Raw genomic sequence first — 24,161 nt, forward strand, 5'->3', positions numbered from 1 at the left:
CTTGTATTATTACAATTATGTGCTTTGCATGAGCTTCCCACGCGGAGAACACAATCTTCAAACACTTGGTCTGTTGACTGTAGGGCTGCACGAGTTGTCTCCCTTTTACAGTCAATTGCACAATCAAATGGAAGTATTACAGGGCAGAACCTGTAAATATAAGTATACAACTTGTCTGTATCTCTGCCGGGTGAGCCGTAGCATGGTGGATTGATTGCCGACTTACTTCCACTGAGCCTAAAGCATTGGATCTATCCTCGTTGGGGAAACCTCGGTCGAACCGCGGGGATACCACCATGCCAACTCGATACTCACCTTTTTCCTATTTTTGCTCATTTTGTAGTTTGGGCATTTCAACTTTGGACAGGTTTTGACTTTAACTTTCAAAGTAACAAGACAAAAGGCATTTTACAGAAGACAGAGGCTTTCTCTCTGAGTCTTATTCAATATCATAATACATACTGTTTCCTCTTCATTTACCCGTATTTAGTATTGTATATATCCAAAGAATGTTGGGGGTTTTTTCTTCTCACAAATGACCCACACTAGAATAAAAAACCCTTAACCCTTAGGTACTTGTCTAGTTTAATCAATGTCAACAATCAGTCCATTTTGTATGACTGTTCATGCTGTAAGATAACATATGGACATATAGTGACATTTTAACTGCAGCATATACAATCCCATCTTTAGCATCTAACCTCTATTGAACAGTCAAATGAGAGTTCTCCATCGGGAGCTTGTTTCTTTTTCACTCATTCTCCCTTTTTGTTGTTTGGGTTTACATTATGTATTTCTGTTCCTACACTGGTAGCCTTTCGTGCATTTCCTACAATCCTGTTGCAATCTAATTATTCTTGTTCAACCTGCTTTCATCTTATTCAATCAGACTGGCAAAACTGTCTGCAGGAAAACATCACAGGGATATGCAGTACGTGTATGTTCAAGTAATCATGATGGTATTCATTTCAACAAAATTCGTTTCCCTGAAAGCAATTTTTAGAGTATTCAACTTTTGGTGACACGGCCTTTTTCCTTGTATTATTACAATTATGTGCTTTGCATGAGCTTCCCACGCGGAGAACACAATCTTCAAACACTTGGTCTGTTGACTGTAGGGCTGCACGAGTTGTCTCCCTTTTACAGTCAATTGCACAATCAAATGGAAGTATTACAGGGCAGAACCTGTAAATATAAGTATACAACTTGTCTGTATCTCTGCCGGGTGAGCCGTAGCATGGTGGATTGATTGCCGACTTACTTCCACTGAGCCTAAAGCATTGGATCTATCCTCGTTGGGGAAACCTCGGTCGAACCGCGGGGATACCACCATGCCAACTCGATACTCACCTTTTTCCTATTTTTGCTCATTTTGTAGTTTGGGCATTTCAACTTTGGACAGGTTTTGACTTTAACTTTCAAAGTAACAAGACAAAAGGCATTTTACAGAAGACAGAGGCTTTCTCTCTGAGTCTTATTCAATATCATAATACATACTGTTTCCTCTTCATTTACCCGTATTTAGTATTGTATATATCCAAAGAATGTTGGGGTTTTTCTTCTCACAAATGACCCACACTAGAATAAAAAACCCTTAACCCTTAGGTACTTGTCTAGTTTAATCAATGTCAACAATCAGTCCATTTTGTATGACTGTTCATGCTGTAAGATAACATATGGACATATAGTGACATTTTAACTGCAGCATATACAATCCCATCTTTAGCATCTAACCTCTATTGAACAGTCAAATGAGAGTTCTCCATCGGGAGCTTGTTTCTTTTCACTCATTCTCCGTTTTGTTGTTTGGGTTTACATTATGTATTTCTGTTCCTACACTGGTAGCCTTTCGTGCATTTCCTACAATCCTGTTGCAATCTAATTATTCTTGTTCAACCTGCTTTCATCTTATTCAATCAGACTGGCAAAACTGTCTGCAGGAAAACATCACAGGGATATGCAGTACGTGTATGTTCAAGTAATCATGATGGTATTCATTTCAACAAAATTCGTTTCCCTGAAAGCAATTTTTAGAGTATTCAACTTTTGGTGACACAGCTTTTTTCCTTGTATTATTACAATTATGTGCTTTGCATGAGCTTCCCACGCGGAGAACACAATCTTCAAACACTTGGTCTGTTGACTGTAGGGCTGCACGAGTTGTCTCCCTTTTACAGTCAATTGCACAATCAAATGGAAGTATTACAGGGCAGAACCTGTAAATATAAGTATACAACTTGTCTGTATCTCTGCCGGGTGAGCCGTAGCATGGTGGATTGATTGCCGACTTACTTCCACTGAGCCTAAAGCATTGGATCTATCCTCGTTGGGGAAACCTCGGTCGAACCGCGGGGATACCACCATGCCAACTCGATACTCACCTTTTTTTCCTATTTTTGCTCATTTTGTAGTTTGGGCATTTCAACTTTGGACAGGTTTTGACTTTAACTTTCAAAGTAACAAGACAAAAGGCATTTTACAGAAGACAGAGGCTTTCTCTCTGAGTCTTGTTCAATATCCTAATACATACTGTTTCCTCTTCATTTACCCGTATTTAGTATTGTATATATCTAAGGAATGTTGGGGTTTTTTTTCTCACAAATGACCCACACTGGAATATAAAAAACATCTTAAACCCTTAGGTACTTGTCAAGTATAATCAGTGTCAACAATCAGTCCATATTGTATGACTGTTCATGCTGTAAGATAACATATGGACATATAGTGACATTTTAATTGCAGCATATACAATCCCATCTTTAGCATCTAACCTCTATTGAACAGTCAAATGAGAGTTCTCCATCGGGAGCTTGTTTCTTTTTCACTCATTCTCCGTTTTTGTTGTTTGGGTTTACATTATGTATTTCTGTTCCTAGTATTGTATATATCCAAAGAATGTTGTTGTTTTTTTCTCACAAATGACCCACACTAGAATAAAAAAAACTTAAACCCTTACCCCAAATGGAAGTATTACAGGGCAGAAACCTGTAGATATAAGTAGTCAGCTATATTTTTGCCGCGTGTACCGAAGCATGGTGGATTAATTGCTGCCACAAGACGACTTGAACTGGAAAGTCCCAGTCTGCTGTAAACCAGAGCACCATATCTCGTTGATGGTATTGGTATCCCGCCTCCGAAGACAGCCCGAGAAGTGGTAGACCAAGAGGTACCCCCCTGCACAAGATCGCTACATCCTGCTCTTACATCTACGCATAGGCGTGCTGCTGCCTGCCACCGAAACTGCAGGACATGTGCCTGGCTTGAGGAGAACATCGACCAATCACAGACCGTCTGCGAGAGGTGGGAATAAGATCCAGAAGACCAGTGCATTGAGTCTTGTGGGACGTGTGCAATGGCTGCAATGGAACAACTCCCTACAGGCATGGACATTGTGTCTGGGTCAGTAATGAACCTCTCGATTTCATTACTGCCAGAGACGAAATTAACGTTTTAAACCGAAATGCGTTCGAAAGGTCAACCGAATCGTTGACGGAAGTTTGATGATTGTGAGCCATTTCCTACTCACGGAGAACTGACCTGATGGTTGTTCAGGGGAACCTGACAGCAAATCGGTAGATCAACCGAATTCTTCAAGTCGCCTTCTTCCGATTCTCCACCGATAGAGACAGTGTTTCCAACATGGCACCGCTACATTACACACATGTTGTGTCACTGTTGACTTCCTGCGTAACTCAAACGTCAATCTCTTCCAGAACTCCGGATCTGGACCCGGCAGAACATCTGTGGGATGAACGTGATAGACGTGGACGTCAACGTCAACGTCAGCATACTCCACAAACACTTCACAACTGGCCAACACGTTGCAAGATGAATTGGGGCGAATTCCACAGGACAGAAGTCGTAGACATATTCGATCTGTGCAAAACTGATGTAAAAGAGTTAACAGCAAACAGTAGCCACACCAGGTACTGACAAAAAACGCCCCTTCGTGGACGTCCGTGTCTCTTGACGGTACATTCAGTATTGCCATTATGTGCACAGAACATGTGACCATCGCAAAGTTAAGATTCGTCCTTGTCACAGTTAAGTAAAGCATGCACGTTCAATTGAACGTAGTATGAATTTTCAAAGCTATTTTGTGCGTTTCTTGTTTTGATAAATGTAATTACTCGCCGTGCTCTAAGACGCTGAGGGGAGGTAGCATAGTCTAATGATTACAGCGTGTGCTCGCCACACTGAAGACCCGGCTTCGATTAACGACATAGGTATTTTCTTGCACCGTGATATTACTGGAATGTTGTTATATGCGGCGTAAAACATGTTCATTCACTCTGAGATGCCCAGTCAAGCAAACAGTCGAGCTTCGTAACAACGTATGACGTCAGGCAGCTGACAACCAGTTACACAATGTGGCCCTGAGAATGGCAGAAGCTGCACGTTTACCTCTCACGTAGGTTGGTCTACAGACTGCCCGCGGGCTGTTGACCACCGGCAATCAGTTGACCTATCCCATGTTAACAAAGTCGCGTAAGATATAATCAATGTAATTGTCAGTCGTTGATTACGAAGTACATAATGATCGGTACTAGTTTTGTTTCAAGGTGTCAGACGCTGGTGTTTTGATACAAGGCACTGACAAATATAGCCCACCACTCCAATCATATAACCGGATTGTTAAAAGGAGTACTGGTATCCTTATATTGACACCTCTCTTAACACCACATATTTGTTGGTTGTTTAAGGAAGCTATATAATCGAGCCTAGACCATACAATCCAATGACTGGCAAGAGCAACCCTCCACACAGAGTAATGCTTGTATGTATGTATGTATGTATGTATGTATGTATGTATGTATGTGTGTGTGTGTGTGTGTGTGTGTGTGTGTGTGTGTGTGAGTGCGTGCGTGCGTGCGTGCGTGTATGTATGTAGGTATGTATGTATGTACGGATGGATGGATGGTTGGAAACAAATATACCCATTTAAACTGAAAAGGAGGCCCAGTGAGATCGAAGATTCGGAACCTGGGGAAATCTAGATTTGCTTCATTTAGGATTTGAGCATTGGAGATGGGCTAGGCAGTAGGGGAAATAATGTGGTTCAGGGACTGTGTGACAGTCTAACCTCCACACAGAGAGTGTGATGAGACACAATGAGCACACCCTGATCCGTTTTGTAGCCTCTTAGGATCAGCATATCTCTTCTATGGGTCATAACTACGTTCCCATACACACGCAGATACACTCACTCAGGAGCGGTCACATATATCGGTCATGAACGTTGTTCTACTGTACCGTAGCGGTTAACGTAGTAAACCATAGGTTGATCGTGGTGCCATGCTACCAGGTGTACTATGGTCAACACAACAGTTCAGTAGGGTTAATTACAGTCTACTCGGGAGAACTATAGGGTCAACCACGTTCAAACTACGGTAACAGTAGGGTCCTGGCCTTCAAGCTAACCCCAGTAGAGATAATCTGAACATGTTGAAAAAATCTGGTCTGACCACGTCCAAATCATTGGTTTGCTGAAGTTCAAAGTACGGTCATAACTACGGTGATCTACGTTGAACTACGCTTAAATACGTCTAACTACGTTTAACTAACGTCAAATACGGGTCTACTACGGTCAACTACGTTCATTCCCCCCCCTACGGTCAACTACGTGTGTGTCCGTAAGATGTGACCGCCGCTTCAAACCTCTTGTAAGCATTTCTCTCATCCCTACAGCAAATTGACCCGTGCCATCCAATCACTGCATTCTCAACGCCTCAGTAAAAACCAGCATGTGAAGTGTACACAGTTCTATAAAGCAATCGGTTTGAAATATATTCTCTGGCAAATCAGTCTTCTCGATAACTTCTTGTCATTAGTAACTTAAAATGTCAACCACTTTAAAGCTAAAGCTAAAGCTAAAACCGCACGATGTTGGCAGTTCGTACACCGAGTGATAATCATGTGAAGATGAGTTACCTGAATGCGACACCTTACATTTACCTCGCAATCCGTCCATGAATATATGACACTTTACAGCTGCTCCGACAAAAAATACAAGTAATGATTCCATTTTCACGTAGCCTTGGTACAAAATTGAACAGCAGTATACTTTCAGTGTGACAATTCCGATATACTTATCTATTAAATTTGTACCACATAGTTTTACATCCCAAACTGAACTCATCTTTGCCTCATCTGGGTAAAATTTTAAATCTTATGTGTACAGCATAAATTGCTCAGAGGAGGGTACCAGTAATTTCTCAACTTACTGGGGGGTTTTCATGTGTGCAGTTGTTTCACTGTGTGCGTGTGCGTGCGTGTAAAATTTATGATGCATTATAGTTGATATAGACTATACTCAGTTTTACGAGTGACCACGATCCAACTGACCTCATAAGTTTATTCGGTCCTTTACCAGGGTGAGTCCTGAGGAGAACTGTATCCCTCTACACGAATGTAGGAACTGTGTTTGAGTCCGTGTCGTCAACCATGTCTGTTATGTTGAAACTCTCGTCACTGTATATACGTCTTACCGACGTGCTTTGACTGGTTAACGAAACGACATTGTCGGAGCGGATACGAAACAGAAAATGAATGGAAATGGGGAGAATATCAACGTGAATTAGAATATTAAACACAAGGGAATGAAATTTTAATGTGAATAAAAATGTGGATACAATTTTAATAGAATGGACGTTTGAATGAAAAATGAAAGTGAAAATGGGATTTGTATGGACATATGGAGAGGAATGGCAAAATACAATTATATGAACATGATTATTGATATGGAATCAGAAATTGGAAGTAGATTAAGAAAATCCTAATGTGAATTAATCTTATGTGATTATACTTTATCATTTATCTCCATCTGAGGCTTTAACACATGATTAAGACACAGCAGGAAACGAACACCGGGCGATGCTTTTCGTGGTCATTTCTTCTGATTATTCAAGTTTTTCGTCGCTATCATCTCAACTTCTCTAAATAAAACTGCTAATACAGTCAAACACTCGAAACATCATGGGTCGAACTTATGGTTGCCATGAAGGACAAGCTTGGCCCCTGCCTATTCCTCATCTTGTCATCATGTTACGGTTGTGTCGAACATTGGATAACTCGAAGTACCCGTCAACTTCGACACAGCGGTGTTTGTACTATAATACAGAGATTAAAGGTAGTGCGTTATAAGTCAATGTAGACTTTAAATAAGAAATTCAAAGACAGCCTTAGACACCCTACCGTATCGGATGGATTTACACCCTCACTCTACATGTAAGCAGACACTGCCGTTACGTATTTGACCTATTTTGAAGTAGACAACAGCGATATGCGTAATAATGTACCCGCTTTCCAAAAACTATTCTGGATGAACAATTGGACACTTGTGTTTGTCATGTTATCCATCACGCTCTGATTCACAAACAAAGTAACACATCCTGGGAAATATCCAGCTCTAAGAATATCTGCGCCATACAAATCAAGGTGTATTGTCATTGTACAAAACTACTTCCTGGTCCGACGAGTCGGTTGATATGAGGCCACGTGACTATACATGAATTTACTTCCCTGTTGAATCGTTGCCGAAATATGTCGTATATACTTACATGACGATGTAATTCAGGGAAAGACGGGATGAGGTAGAGCACGGGATATACTATCGAGTTAAATAGCAGAGCAGACGACACTTACAGAATGGCGGGAATTTACAGGAGTAAACTTTTCAGACTGTTCGCCGTGGCAACGTTGATGACAGTTTTACAGGTAAGTGGGAGTATGTACGTCTAGGGCACGGCGCCATTGTTTTGTCTGTTGACGGGATTCGAGGGGTTTCGGGGACGAAGACTGGGTATAGAGTTGTATGTCTGCCGTATCGTATGCTTTTTGGTATTGGTAGTGTCTTACTGTATTATTTGTACAGCGATTTGTTTGTCCTGTTTAAATACTTTCGTGTACTGGCATGTTGGGTTGTGTTCTATTTCAGTCGCCAACTCGGGTACCCTGACTTATCGTTATTCAACCTGTGCTTTTGAAATTGAAACCTTTATGTATTAGACAAACATATTTGAAGTGTACGTGTCGTGTCTTCACTGTGTCTGTGTGTGAGATGAATGTTATATAGTTTAGGTTGCCTTGGTGCATAGGACAGATCTAGGATTCCATTGACAACGGAATATATCTGTTTAGAGACTATTTATTTACGATGCAGAGGGATTGTGTGATTGTTCTTAGTACGGTATCAGATAATGCTGAACCCCTCAGTTTTAGTTCACTTATCCCGTCTATTGCCCTTTTCATCTTAACTCTTCTCCTACTTGTCCCTCTCTCATTATAAACGCCTCCTCCCCCTGGCTTTCCACTTACTCTCCCTCCTTTCTCTCGTTCTCTAACCCCCATCTCGGTTTCCCTATCTATTCTCCCTTCATGTATAACTACCACCATGTACTCTATCTCATCACTCGTTATTATTTAATCTCATGTCCGTCTCTCTCTCTCTCTCAAAATTATAGTGAAAAATGGCGGTTCCATGAATCTCTCTCTGCGTGAGTCCCTATAATGTTCAATCATGGGCATATATATACATACATACTAAACACGGTCTACGTTTGAGTGACCGATTGCCCAATGTAGTGTACTTACACCAATGAAATTTATTGTGTGTATTCCATTATTATCAAGAATAATACTGTAAGAACGGATATTCATGACAGTGCGACATCTGCGAACCACGAGTGTTACAACAATGATCCTATGTGTCACAATTTGTCAGTGACACAGGGCCTCGTCAGATAGAGAAACACAGGCCTCTGACAATCGTATGTTTTTCTGTACATATCGAAATATCGTTGTGAAACAGGCCTTTTAGAATCGTATGTTTGTCTGTATATATCGAAATGTCGCTGTTTAATAGGCCTCTGAGAATCGCATATATATCTGCATATATCGAAATTTCGTGTTGAAATATCCCTCTGAGCATCGTATGTATATCTGTATATATATCGAAATATAAAGAGACCTCTGACACCTATTATCTCAGCAAACTCCTTTTAGCATCACATTGACTTAAGATGTACGCCATGCACAGAGCCTAAACAAGAACAAACCTAGGCGGTAAACAAATGGCCCGCATTTCAGTCTGCGTTTGTGTTCATAGTTTAATCGTATATGGTTTTGGTCATTAAACAATATACGCTGTTTTCACGGTAAACAGTTTGATATTGTACACTCAGTGATGCTCATGAAACACTAAGCATTGAGATCTTGTGGTGGCGAGAAGCAGTAGTGCCGTACGCCTAACTGTACTTTACGAAACGTTGCTTCACTAGTTGAATGTGTGCTGATAACTGCCAGACTCCCATCTCGGTTTCCTATCTATTCTCCCTTCATGTATCTCTGCCACCTCTGCCACCTCGTTATTATTTAATTCTTTCCCCCTCTCTATCTCTTCACTCGTCTCTCTCTCTCTCTCTCTCTCTCTCTCTCTCTCTCTCTCTCTCTCTCTCTCTCTCTCTCTCTCTCTCTCTCTCTCTCTCTCTCTCTCTCTCTCTCTCTCTCTCTCTCTCTCTCTCTCTCTCTCTCTCTCTCTCTCTCTCTCTCTCTCTCTCTCTCTCTCTCTCTCAGGATACCCCTACTTGACATTATCATTCATTATCAACCAGTTTGTCGGACTGGGAACGCCTGTCTATACAATTGGGTTATGTACTTCCTCACATTTCTCTGTTGAATAGTGTAATAATCCCAAACACACCTTTATGAAAGAACTCAAACAAAATGTACAGGAAGGACATGTTGGTGGAAATTAGCCTACAACCAGGAAGGCTGTAAAATGTAGCTCCTTCACCTGTTGGCATCAGAACATGTCATAATAGAACTCGATATGTCGGTTTCTGGTTATACAGCCATTTATTCCTTCACAAGCAGTTGCTGAACCGTCAAATTTCTTCCCCGTCCGTGAGCGTTTATACAGATGCCCGGAGCAATAGAGTTAGTTTGTTCGTTGTTTAATGCCACACTGATCAATATTCCAGCTATATGGCGGCGGTCTGTAAATAATCGAATCTGGACCCGACATTCCAGTGATCAACATCATGAACATCAATCTACGCAATTAGGATACTAAGACATGTAAGTCAGCGAGCCTGACCACCCATTCCCATTAGTCGCCTCTTACGACAAGCACGGGTTGCTGAAGACCAAATCTCACCCGGACCATAACGGGTCGTCAGTTGATGTGAGAGATTATAAACATTCGTTATATATCCCTCTACATAATTGGGTCTGGCGCAGGGTCGCCTTTGCAGGTTAACAGACATTAGAACTGTGCTGATCACTGATGTTCTGTTCAAAAGCCGTGATTAATTATCTGAATTCATTGTTAAACCAGAATGTACCCATCTCGGTGACGACAGAACTCATCTTTACCTTTAAAATTTAGAAGCCTTTGTCGTCGGCGGGATTCGAACCTGCGAAGTCCGCAGAAAGAAAGCTAGTCTGTCATACAGACCCTGAAGCAAATATATCCAAGAAAGCCCACGCAAGTCTAGAAAATGTGGCAAGTCTAGATTTCCTCAGCTTCTGAAAATGAAGAAAGTCTCAGCAGGCTCCTATTCAGTACATTTTTTTTTTTTACTATAAACTTTTTTCAGTAAAATATGTTCATTTCAGAGATTAGTTGTTAGTCTAAAAGAAAGCCTAAAGTTGCCACTGTCAGGAAACACGTACATCTCACGTACATCACACAGGGCCAACTCTAACAGTATCCCCACTATTCAGCACAGGGTTATTGAATATCCCTTAAATTATGGTCTTTTGAATAAATTATGATATTTTAAGTTCTGTTTCTTAGTTATGATGTAAATAAGGCAAGACCCCACTGCTTCCCAGAAGGGTGCTTAACGCCCCCGAAATAAGTATTAGATATACCCACACTTTCCGAGGTGTGTCGCTCAATGCCCCTACTGTTTGAGTCGTGTGGCCTCCGAGGCGCTAGCCGAGGAGACCACACGACTCAAACAGTAGGGGTATTGAGCGACACACCGAGGAGGTGTGGGTACATCTGACTTATACCTCACTTCTGGTCGAGTTACGAGTTTACTATAACACTTTATATTCTAAGAATGACAAAAAAATGTATTTCTTTTCCATCTGTTTCATTTATTTTTAGCCCACTGGTTAAGACCCTCAAATGTCCAACGTCTATAGTCTGTTTGCAGTGCAGTTATTGGTTTGTATTACAATTTTAAGGGGGTAAGCGCAGTAGTTGGAACAGTGAAACAAATGCCCGTGCGGTACGTAATGAGCGTTAACTTCGACCAAACCTACATGTTCTCGGTGTTTCATTTAATGCGCATACCCCTTGTAATACAAACCAATAACAGCGCTTTGAAACTATGATCATTGATACACCTACACTTTTGACAGGTGTACCGGTCAATACACCTACACTTTTAGCAAAGGAAACAATGGCAACGAGACCGGAAATGGGGTATAATGCTGGAAACGGCGTCAACTCATACTAAGAATACAGCCACTTTGTGCTATTGGCAAATATAATACCCAGTCTTGACTATCCTCAAACATAGATTCCATTTCCTGATGTAGTCATCATTCTGATTCAAAATGGAGCTCCTGCATATCATATCATTTTGTAATAACGGTCCGATACACAATATATAACCGACGTCATTTTGTATTTGTATCATAACCATATATTAATCTAAATATATTTAGTTTATGTATTGAAAGAAAAACCTAATCTGAGTTTGATAATAAATGTCAATAACAGTCATATTTATATCAGCGTATTCATTTTTGAAAGGCCTTCCTGGGTGAACCGTCCACCGTATAGATTAACGGTTTCATTGTATCGCTATTTATGAGGCACTTGAACTGTGTCACCTTGACTACGTTACAATGCGATCTGTTTTTACATAACCACTTGACGGATGATATATCGTTCGTGAATTGCATACAAAGACGATGATATTATGATTTATTGGTTAATACATACATCTATATTTACATGTATGCATCGCGAACAAATTTAATCAGCTTTAAACAACATATAATGTGAAACTTATGGAATATTTTGCTATATATTTGAAAAGAAACCTGCTCGTTTAACGTAATATGAATATTATATCAAGATACCTTAACATTCGTTCTCCTGCCCTTGTGCAAAAGCGTGATCTTAGGTATTGTACTCTTGGCCATGTGGTTTCTGATACCGAATATACGTCTTGTTCTTGTTCTTGTTCTTGTGGTTTGGACTGGTTAATATGGTAATGTTATTTCATAATTATACAAGTTGAAATATCATATATACTCATGCCAATAATGGTTTTAACCCCCCTTCCCACCCCAACCCAACACACACCTCACACCCACACCCACACCCCCACACCCCTCTCCAATTAAAAAATTGGAGGGGTGACAACCATTATTGGCATGAGTATAAAAATATTTTCAAAATTGAAAATTATATATGGTATGTATTTATGGCATGATACGAGTACGGCGACACTACATAATTACAGTTACCTTGATGAACGCAGACATACATATCATTTTCAAATTAAATTCTGGGATTTGGGGGAATAATTACAGTGTTTGAGGATATGCGGTGACAGGAACTGAAATATATCTCTGAGACGTCATCAGTAATTATTTATTCATCTCTACCGTTTCAAAATCATCACATACAATACTCAAAATACTTTCCAATGCAGAAAATATTTGTTTATCAAATTCCGTGACGGGCTGACTGCATAAAATACCTGAGAGAAGTGTGTTAATCTAGGAATGTTATTGCCTACGTGAATGATTGAAAGGTCGGTCCAGGAATCCTGCACGAGATTGATAGATCAGGGAGTCATATCTGATAGGTAGGTCTAGAGTCCATGCAGTAAAGATCAGGACAAAAAAATTGGGTTTAGTAGGGGAATTATGCATAAATTATGCTTTGTTGTTCATATTTTGAGACTTTGTCATGTTTAATAGTGTTAAACAAGTTGATTTATTATTAGCGGTCGTTGTTTTCTGTTGTATAGATAGGAGTTGTCCTACGCTTTATCATACACGGAGATTTGGGGGTATATTTTGCATGATCGAGTACGTGAGTTTAGTATTACGCCGCTTTTAGCAATGTTCCACAATATCACGGGGACACCAGAAATGGGCTTCACACGTTGTACCCATGTGGAGTATCGAACCCGGGTCTTCGGCGTGACACTTTAACCACTAGACCACCCCACCTCCCCATGTATGATCGAGGAGGCGAAACATTTGGTACTTTTTGTATATCTTGGTTCTCATTTGTATCTGGGAAAAGAAGTTCGATTATCTAAAGGCTCAAATTTTGGTCATCCGTAACATAGGTGATGTTATTATATTTTATATTCGCGCCGACAGCAGATAATTTATATTTTATCAACGTATCATCAGCATATTGCTTGTGCGTATCTCAATATATCTGTGCGTGTGATCTTGTCATAGTGCATGTACCTGTCATCAGAGTGTAATCTATTCAGTAATGAGCATGGGACGTCATCAATGAATTAAGGTGTCTTATCGTAACTGCCATACAGAATGTGTCTACAAAGCGTCTTACCTTAGGTGACCGTAACCATACCTTATCCTAGAATTAAGGTAGTCTTACCGCTAAGGTGACCGTAACTGCCATACCTTATCCTAGAATTAAGGTAGTCTTACCGCTAAGGTGACCGTAACTGCCATACCTTATCCTAGAATTAAGGTAGTCTTACCGCTAAGGTGACCGTAACTGCCATACCTTATCCTAGAATTAAGGTAGTCTTACCGCTAAGGTGACCGTAACTGCCATACCTTATCCTAGGAACTAAAGGTAGTCTTACCGAATTAAAGGTAGGTGACCGTAACTGCCATACCTTATCCTAGAATTAAGGTAGTCTTACTGCCAAGGTGACCGTAACTGCCATACCTTATCCTAGAATTAAGGTAGTCTTACCGCTAAGGTGACCGTAACTGCCATACCTTATCCTTGAATTAAGGTAGTCTTACCGCTAAGGTGACCGTAACTGCCATACTAGAATTAAGGTAGTCTTACGCTTCAAGGTTTATCCTAGAATTAAGGTAGTCTTACCGCTAAGGTGACCGTAACTGCCATACCTTATCCTAGAATTAAGGTAGTCTTACCGCTAAGGTGACCGTAACTGCCATACCTTATCCTAGAATTAAGGTAGTCTTACCGCTAAGGTGACCGTAACTGCCATACCTTATCCTAGAATTAAGGTAGTCTTACCGCCAAGGTTGTTTTGACAACAGCGCCCTGCTTGCTTAGCATAAAATCCTGTCATTACAGTGATCGTTTAATCATAGCTTTCTTCAAATATGTAGACGGCATCTTAAGAGTCGATGTTAATATCTAAACTTTAGCATAACAATTTAACCATGTTTAACACATTTTGACATACAGATAACCAGATATACAATGAAAGCTGATGGCACACACTGGTTGGACGAATGTACTTTTTAATAGCTTTTCTCGGAGATGAATAATTCCTGTAACGGCTTGTATTCCCCAATCCACAAGGAGCGTTTTCCTAGAGTGCAATGTCTAATTGGTCTGCGTAGTGGGTGTCATAGTGTTTCCCATTCTAGGAACAGTTACTGCACAATTGACGGAAGTTCATAACACTGTGTCCCAGCTTTAACAGGGCATTGTACAGCACTGAATCTTCAGATCTCGATTAACCATCCTATTGACAATGTTGATTCACATCCGGTGACAGGAACATCTCTCTGACTAATCCAGACATGCCACGTCACTACTTGCCACTCGCGGTTAATAATACTTTGGACGGTATTCCCAGTTTCTATTTCCCGAGATTTTCGTTTTACCATTATGATTGTTATTTATTGTGTTTTTCCGTGTTATCTTGATAGTATTCTCATATTAATAAATAAGTAATTGTTTGAGCTATTGTCATCACCACTATCATGAAAATATAATTGTATATATTGTTTTAATGAAACACAAAGTGTCAACATTCTTACAAACCCAGCTGCTCAAACATATTACATGCCAGTAGATTATAACAACAGCTTTTGTATTGTGTCTGCTGAAGGCTCTATAATGTGTTTATGCATTTCGGAATGACTTTACAACACTATGTTATAACTATGAAAAATTATTTATTATTTCGCTCGAGTATAGAAACACTTGAAGTACTTACAGTCTGCCTCGATGACACCATGGTGTCCAGTGTAACACCACTGATGTCGCTTAGAAAATACAAGCATATACATATTTTCTGAAATATGTTTGCATGTTTGGCCCAAAAGGTTACAGTTTAAGATCGTTCGACGCGATAAACATTAAATTTGATAAGAAAAGACAAAATGCACCCTCTGTGTATATGTAATACAGGTGATGCAAAAAATATATGGTATAAATGTCAGTAGTGGAATGTGTCGGTGTCGGTGTTAATGTATACGTAGGTGTCATTGTATGTGTCAATGTAGTTGCAAGTGTAGGTGTCATGTTAGGTGTCAGTGTCAGTATTCAAGTCAGTATCCTGTTTAAAAAGTATTTGCAACATTTATCTACAAACCAAATATCTAGTCAGACCAATGATTGATAGTAAGAGCACTGATCTGGTCAGTGAACCAAGTTACAGGCTAGGAACAGCCGATATCCATTAGCTGGCCCTGACAAAGTGAGATGTATCCTACTCCAGCAGTATCAGTATCAAGGGAACTATCAGTATCAACGGCAATACCAATAACATTTTGGATGCTGAAGCTATATATAAGTCGCACCTCATAAATTATATATAATTATATAATTATACATGTAGATATCAACATCAATTAATCATCGTTACCGGTAGTTCGTTCCAGTAAATATCCTTTTCATTACCAGCAATATGAATATATCATATGTTGTCAACAAACGACGAAACACAATAAGACACAATCTGTAATAATTATTCAAATCGACGATCATACGTAAACAGAGACGCCTAAGCCACGGCTGTACACAGAGTATTGCGGACATAGACCGCGGCCATAGGTGATGAAGAGTAGGGAAGGTCTGGTGATGCATATACATTTCACAACCAGATCCGATTTTAACAAGCTCCTTTATAATAGTATGGAAAAATGTAATACTAATGCGAAGTATTCGGTAGAGGCCAACAGATGCGTTACTTCCCGAATCCGATCTGGCGTACTTGAATCCGATCTGACATACTTGAAAAATTTCCCATCAGTATAGAATACAATTTCGAAATTCGAATTCCAGTCTAAGTTAATTATAGCTGACATGTTTTAGAACAATTACCTGTTCTGGAGACCTGAGCATGTACTCATGTTTGATGGTCACTTTTGATTTATGCAACACGCGAGGCTCCCAACAATGGGTGAATATTGCTACATGTTTGCTAAAACACCACCTACTCTACATCACTCCTCAATGGGGACATCTGGCCAAGTTGTCTTAAGCGCAAAAACGTTGCCTGCAGAGTATTATTGTGTCAGCATTCGCGGATCGTTGTTTCGAATCCCAAACTCGATTATGAAACTCGTTCCTAGTCATGCTTGAATTTAAGGCCACAGGAAATGTATTTTCCTAAAATACTAGTCATCCTTTAAAGATTTGAAATTTAAACAAACCCAAAGAACTACATGTTTTTGTGTTTTTTCTGCGCATGAACAAACATAACAGGACAATTTGATAAATGAGGCTAACCAATTATTTCTGATGATTGATCAGTTGTAATGAATCAATCATCAATTATGAGATTGTAACCAAGTCCCAACAGTAGTTCCCAGTTATCACCAAACAGACCTGCATCATTTTGATTACAACAAAGAAAAAATACACACACGCACGCGCGCACGCACGAACACAGAAATGCTGTTCATTGTACCTTTTAGTGACGTAACGAGTAAGCTCGTTAACCGTTGGGCTACCTCTCCAACGCGGCAACCCCAGTTAGAATTACCCTGATGCTATTCGTAACGGACCAAGTTCAATGGGGTGATCTGCTAATGTACCCAGATTGCGAGGACCGTTGCTTGAGTTTTCTACCACGAGTTTGCCTGGTCAGTTCAGAGTTTAATAATCAATATTTCAAATTCTAGTTCTGCCCAGCAAATTTCGGAGTTTTTATCAACTATATCATAACGTGTCTGTTTATTTTTATTTCTCATTACAAAAGATTGAAGGGAGAAGACAATTTAAGGCGAGACTGATTACATATAACCATGACATCCTAATTGATATGTATGTATGTTTCAGGTATCAATAGATTCATACAATCACTGTTACTTTTATCTTTCAGTAGATCTGTATGAAACAGCCTACATCGCATAGGATATAAATCAGTTATCATACATGACATTGATCCTATACTTTCCTTAAAGAAATGTATCATGTTAATTAGTCTTGCACTGTATATCAATATATCTTTCGCACTGTATTACTTGCAAGAAGTATGCATCAGAGCTGTTCCAGTCAAAGGATCTTTTAAGAGTGTACTATATACGTAGTTACTACGTTGTTTGAAAGATCATGACAAACTGTTATGCGCGAAGTGTAATGCCTGATCTGTTGAAGATGAATTTCATTTCTGTTATGTCCTTATTATAAGACATGTAGAGAACTGTCTGTACACCATATTATAAAAATCCATCCCATGCCGAATTTGCCTCATCAACGTCAATAACATATTCTGTAAGGATAGAGTATATAATTGTTCCTCAAAAGAAATGTTTTATGTTAAGTGGTCTTGCATTGTATATCGTTGTATCCTGGGCACTGTATGATGAGTGTTGTATCTTAGCACTATGGGCCATGAGGCCTCTAATGCAAATAAAACTTGTCACTTGTCACTTGTCACATTGATCTTTTACCTGTGTTTTCAGGGGCCATCTGCACAAGCACAGGATTGCGACAGTACCAGAACACAGACATGTTGTTCAACGTACACTCAATGTCCAGCCGGGTACTACAAGGTACCACAATGTGACACATTCTCAACGTCGGTCCCCAGTACAGAAATACCCGATGACGACGACAGCTTTAATTCCACAGACTCAAGTAATGACACTTCTACAGATGCCACAACAGAGATGACCTTCAACACCAGTGACAGCGAAGGAACGTCAACTTCGTCCACTTCGACCCCAACAGTTTACTGCAGGAGGTGCACAGACAGCTGCTACAACTGCAGTGCCGCTGGATGTTTTACCTGTATGAAGTCGTTCTCGCTGAAGAATGGCCAGTGCGTTTCATCCAACGCTTCCGAACCATTCCCTGTGGCGGCCGTGGTGGGCGGCGCTGTTGGCGGCGTGGTGCTGATTGTGGTCGTTGTTGTTGTCATCGTTTGTGTGTGTCGAAGAAAACCTGCAGACCCTGTACAGAGCGCGCTGGAAAGGAATGCCGATGACATGTCAAATGTGAGTAAACATGATGGATGTGACATAACGAAGGGAAGATTGTTGTTATGGCGGGAGTGTGCACACGATTGATCCCACTGCAGAGAGTAAACATGACTGGTGCGACATATATGAGTAAACATGACTGATGCGACATATATGAGTAAACATGACTGATGCGACATATATTTGTAAACATGACTGATACGACAGATATGAGTAAACATGACTGATGCGACATATATGAGTAAACATGACTGATATGAGTACACATGACTGATACGACGGAAGAGAGTACATGCTTGATACGACGGGAGTGAGTAAACATGACTGATACGACAGTAAAAAGAGAGTAAACATGACTGATACGACGGAAGAGAGTACAAGCTTGATACGACGGAAGTGAGTAAACATGACTGATACTACATCAGAGAGTAAACATGACTGATACGACAGAAGAGAGTAAACATGACTGATACGACGGAAGAGAGTACAAGCTTGATACGACGGAAGTGAGTAAACATGACTGATAACATCAGAGAGTGACTGAAACATGACTGATAGCTTGATACAACATGACTGAGTGAAGTAAACATGACTGATAATCAGAGTAGTAAACATGACTGATACGACATACGACGGAAGTAGTAACATGACTGATACTACATCAGAGAGTAAACATGACTGATACGACAGAAAGAGAGTAAACATGACTGATGACAGATACATGCTTGACGGAAGTGAGTAAACATGATGATATGAGTAAACATGACTGATACAGACAGAAGAGAGTAAACATGACTGATACGACGGAAGAGAGTACAAGCTTGATACGACGGAAGTGAGTAAACATGACTGATACTACATCAGAGAGTAAACATGTCTGATACGACGGAAGAGAGTACATGCTTGATACGACGGAAGTGAGTAAACATGACAGATAATACATCAGAGAGTAAACATGACTGATACGACAGAAATGAGTACACATGACTGATACGAATTGAGTAACACGCAGTTTGGATTTGTATTACATTATGAATAGGGTATAGCCCCACTTTGAATCTATTCCTGTTATATCAGCTTACGGATGGAGACATGTCCAGATCGTTGCAGGTCTTAGTGAAGCCCACAAACACATGATTGGTGCAGATTAATCAGGGCGATTAGGGATTGGGTATGTTCAGCAAACAACCACTTTCATCCCAGGCCGCCCAGCAAGACTAGCGAATAATGTCCTTGTTTTTGTAAGACCTGAGGCAAAATTGTTTGGGATATGCCATTTATATCCTTACATCCATCCAGGATCGTCCTCTCAAATAATGATATACTATGTGGTGTGTGCTATATTATGTCATACAAATAAACGAAAGGACATTTTAAAGGACTGAGATATAACAGAAGTCCAAACATGCCCAAATGAGTGTGATTTCCGAAAATTGGTGAAACTGGCACCACTCATCATGCATCCTATATGTTGAAACGCCATATAGCCATATAACCCACAACAGAAAAACAGGCCACAGCCTAAAGCCCACAGCTACAAGACCACATCAACAAACTATCGCACACAGCACTCACCCCACACCCCACAGCACACAACACACTCCGCCTCAACTACTCTCACACAACACAGAACATCAAATACCCGGTCTTGTGTACAAAAATAAGTTGGTTTTGAACGGACTTCAATGTTAAGTCCGAATTTAACTTGTATTTTCGACGTTGTGTTTATTAAACATTACTAAAGGAAACGTAAATAGCGCTACCCTAAATTGTAAGTCTCTTCCTTTGTCTTCTTTAACCAGGTCCATTCAAGTCACAAGGTAATCGTTCTACATTAGTTTGCCAGAGTATTTTCTACGACAACGCTATATTTTGCAGACACAAGACTCGTCTTCAGACGCAGAATCGGGGATGTCGGAAAGAGAAGACAAGAATCCTGATTACGAGAACTTGGGGACAAAATGAAGGACATGTCCACCAAGATCCAGCAAGGACAGGACAAGGTGTTGCGGTATACCAGAGATCCAACTATACAAAATAAGGTAAGTGTGTCGATAAACTTGTGAATGCTCAGCAATATTCCTGCTGTATCCAGGCAACCTTTATTTGTGTTTGCACACACTTATCATGGGCAATAATTCATAAGATACACCCAAACCAATAACAACACTAACACCCACATCCACACCCACACCCACACCCACACCCACACCCACACACACACCCACACATCCACATCAACATCCACATCCACATCCAGACTCACATCCACATCCAGACTCACATCCACATCCAGACTCACATCCACATCCATACATCCACACTCACATCCACATCCAGACTCCACATCACTCCACATCCACATCCATACCACATCCATACACATCAACATCAGACACATCCATACCCACACCACACATACCCACACCCACATACCCACACCCACACCACATCCACACCACATACCCACATCCAGACACACATCCACCTCTACATCCACATCCACATCCACATCCAGACCCACATCCACATCCATACCCACACCCACATCCACACCCACATCCAGACCCACATCCACCTCTACATCCACATCCACATCTAGACCCACATCCAGACCCACATCCACATCCATACCCACACCATCATCCCACACCCATACCCACATCCACATCCAGACCCACATCCACCTCTACATCCACATCCACATCTAGACCCACATCCAGACCCACATCCACATTCATACCCACATCCACCTCTACATCCTTATCCAGATCCAGACCCACATCCACATCCACACACACACACATCCACACCCACATCCAGACCCACATCCGCATCCACATCCACATTCGCATCCACATCCACATCAAACAACTGCACTCTTCCCCCTCCTCCCAAACATTTCCTCTGCACCACTCCTCAACTACACCCACAGCATTTCCTCACCAACTACACCAACAACTACACCCACAGCACAACCACCACACTGCACCAACTACTACAACACACCACACTGCACCAAACATCCATCCACACCAACTCACTGACTGATATCCTTTGACTCAGGTGGCTGTGCCAATAGAGATGGAAAGCACATACTCCAACCTAGCTACAATCAACCTGAACCGGATGAACCAGGAGGCCAGAGAGATCCAACAGCTACCAGCAGCTCCAGCGGTTCCTAAAGGTGCCCAGGCGTCAAACAAGCAGAAGAAGAAGAAGAGTCGGAAAGCAAAAGTCGAAGAAGTCGCACAGGACGAGCCAACACCAGAAGCGGAACCCGAGGACATCTATGTCAACACAAAAGCGGTTGTTGGCGGAAGCTGGGAACAAGAAGATGAACAAGTTTATGAAAATGAAGCATCATCACCTTATGTGAACTTAGGCTTCCAGAATTAGATGTCAGGATAGTCCGGTGCGTTTACTATGACATTTGGTTTGATGAACAGACACGTACAAGACAATAACTACCTAGTGTCAGTACGACATTGGTAACAAGCGGGAGATTAAATGTGATATTTGAAGGACCAAGGGTCCAAGAAACCAGGGAGGCAACGTTTTACCACATAGCCTGACGGTGAATGTATTTATGTATATTTGAGTCTGTAATGAAAAAAGTACTAATATATAACCCAGACGTTGATGTTCCAGAAAATTTATGTGACATATTGTAGAAAGGGTTCCAACTTTGGGTGATCACCGATGGGTGCAATGCATCACAAGAACACAAACATGAAACAACGAACTTCACTACGGTACTATATATAAATTATATTTGTCGTTGTTTATTAGTCAACATAAATGTTCAGCTATAGTTTGTACTTCTGTAGCTGATGTTAAGAATGTGCCAAAGAGTTATATGTTGTAGATAAACCTATACCTTTTTATTTAAACGTGGTCAATACCACAGTTAGGGTACACATTTTGTCGTCCAAACATATCCTATGTTGAATCCGTTTTCTCTCAACTGGTTGTAATCTAAGTTCAAATTTAATTCATAAATATGTTTGTCAAAATGTAAGGAACATTTATAATTCATTTGTGATTTGCATTCTGACATTAAAACACTTTTCGTACATTCCGATGCTGCGTGCATGTTAGTGACAGTAAAACAGCGATGCAATGAGGACAGTTTGGGGAGTGTATTAGAAGCAATATTTCATAGAGTGCTAATTTGGATAAAGGCATTTCAGTTTCGAGAACAGACAACATAAGTTTCTATTGACGAGGCGAAAATTCTTTGCTCGGCATTATCACTGTGGGCGTACAGTAAGGAAAATAAATTTTAACAAATTGTAAATATCCTCAGGGTGTCATTAAAATCAGACTAAATATTATTGTAACATTTGCAAGAAAATGTGTTCCAGTGTAGATATTTAAGCAGCTATTCAAGTGTATGGTAGGTTTGTATTTGAACGATGCTTTCATCTGTAAGAAATGTTTGGGGGTTTCCCGAACCATGGTGAACAAATTCATTTTAATGTTTTATGAATGTATGCAAATACGGAGATGAAATGAGTGCTTTAATTTGTATAGTTCTGAGTTGGCCAGGTGATATAGGGCCTTATATTTTCCTACTTTATGTGTTTATACTTTGCATACAACTTGTACCAGTGAATGTGCTCCTGTCGCTGAAATGTTTGGTGCAACATTGCATATCAATCATTTGTTTAGTATTTATTCGTGCACATATCCCGCCCTTAACACATATGGTAAAACACACAGATGTTTTAACATAATTCAACTGCATTGATGATCTACGATTATATCTCAGTTATTTGATAATCATGTTGAACTCGACGGTCAAAAGATATCTACTTATTAATAAATAATCGGAGAATATACGATGTGCTGTATATGTAACTTTCTACATTTTACTTAATCAGACGCATTGTTATCGGTTTGAAATACGTCGTTCCCACAAGCATAGTTTTCTGATGGCAGCGTTTTAAAAACATGCAGTTAACATTAAAACATATCTCAACGAATGTCGCCTCAAATAAAAATGTTTTACAGTTGAAATATATTAAACCTGACATTGAAACGTGGTAAAAACAAACGAGTCCACAAAGACTAAAAACTGAACCAACAATGTATGAAATGCAATGAAGGCTAGTATCCTACAGCTTTCAATGAATCGGGCTTTAGAAGTTTTGAAGATTTTCAGTGGTATTGAAAAACCAATAACGATGTATCGATGCTGAATATAATTCAAGCTGCATGAGTCGTTAAAAGGGGGCGGTGGGATAGTCTAGTGGTTAAAGCGTCCGCTCGTCACGCCGAAGACCCGGGTTCGATTCCCCACATGGGTACAATGTGTGAAACCCATTTCTGGCGTCCCCCGCCGTGATATTGCTGGAATTTTGCTTATAGCCACGTAAAACCATACTCACTCACTCAAGCTGCATGGTATTAGTTACGAAGAATGCAACCCTTGGTGAAAATTACAGCCAGTTTTGTGTTCATTGTAGATATGTAAATGAAATCTGTCTATCTGTCTGTATTGTTGGGGCCACGTGTCTCTGTCGTTGTAATTGTCATTGATAATCGGAATGTCAACCGATTGTAGACTGATCGTTTGAAATACACATCATGTTCATATGTACTTATACTCGCTTTATCATCCCCTGGTCATCATCATCATCATTGTGAGATATTGTCATTACTTCACAAGTCATATCATTTCATTGTAAATTTATTCAACGCATTTCATGTATGTGATTCTATGTATGTATATATGAGTTGACAAGCTCAATAAACTCAAAGTCATGTTATCATCCACA

General features: G+C 40.3%; 1 protein-coding gene across 2 annotated transcripts; it reads left to right on the forward strand.

Moving 5' to 3' along the window:
- Positions 1–7,505: 7,505 nt before the first annotated feature.
- LOC124258859 lies at positions 7,506–24,161 on the forward strand. 2 transcript variants are annotated; one of them, XR_006893700.1, is made up of 4 exons: positions 7,506–7,716; positions 17,860–18,393; positions 20,257–20,420; positions 21,445–24,161. XR_006893700.1 is itself a non-coding variant. In XM_046692956.1 (4 exons), the coding sequence occupies exons 3-4, from the start codon at positions 20,340–20,342 to the stop codon at positions 21,775–21,777; spliced, it is 414 nt and encodes a 137-aa protein (XP_046548912.1). In that variant the 5' UTR covers positions 7,509–7,716; positions 17,860–18,393; positions 20,257–20,339; the 3' UTR covers positions 21,778–24,161. The 2 variants fall into 2 exon arrangements, 1 of the variants encoding a protein (XP_046548912.1); XM_046692956.1 differs by having other exon boundaries at positions 7,509–7,716.

This window comes from Haliotis rubra, unplaced genomic scaffold, assembly GCF_003918875.1.
Source record: "Haliotis rubra isolate DU_JTF1 unplaced genomic scaffold, ASM391887v1 Scf1178, whole genome shotgun sequence".
Lineage (NCBI taxonomy): Eukaryota > Metazoa > Mollusca > Gastropoda > Lepetellida > Haliotidae > Haliotis > Haliotis rubra.

What these genes read in the sequence shown, in the direction of transcription:
- LOC124258859 (XM_046692956.1), top strand. Translation starts at nt 20,340, where the DNA reads ATGAAGGACATGTCCACCAAGATCCAGCAAGGACAGGACAAGGTGTTG. An exon ending in ATCCAACTATACAAAATAAG is followed by an intron (nt 20,421 to 21,444) that starts GTAAGTGTGTCG and finishes CCTTTGACTCAG; the next exon opens with GTGGCTGTGCCAATAGAGAT.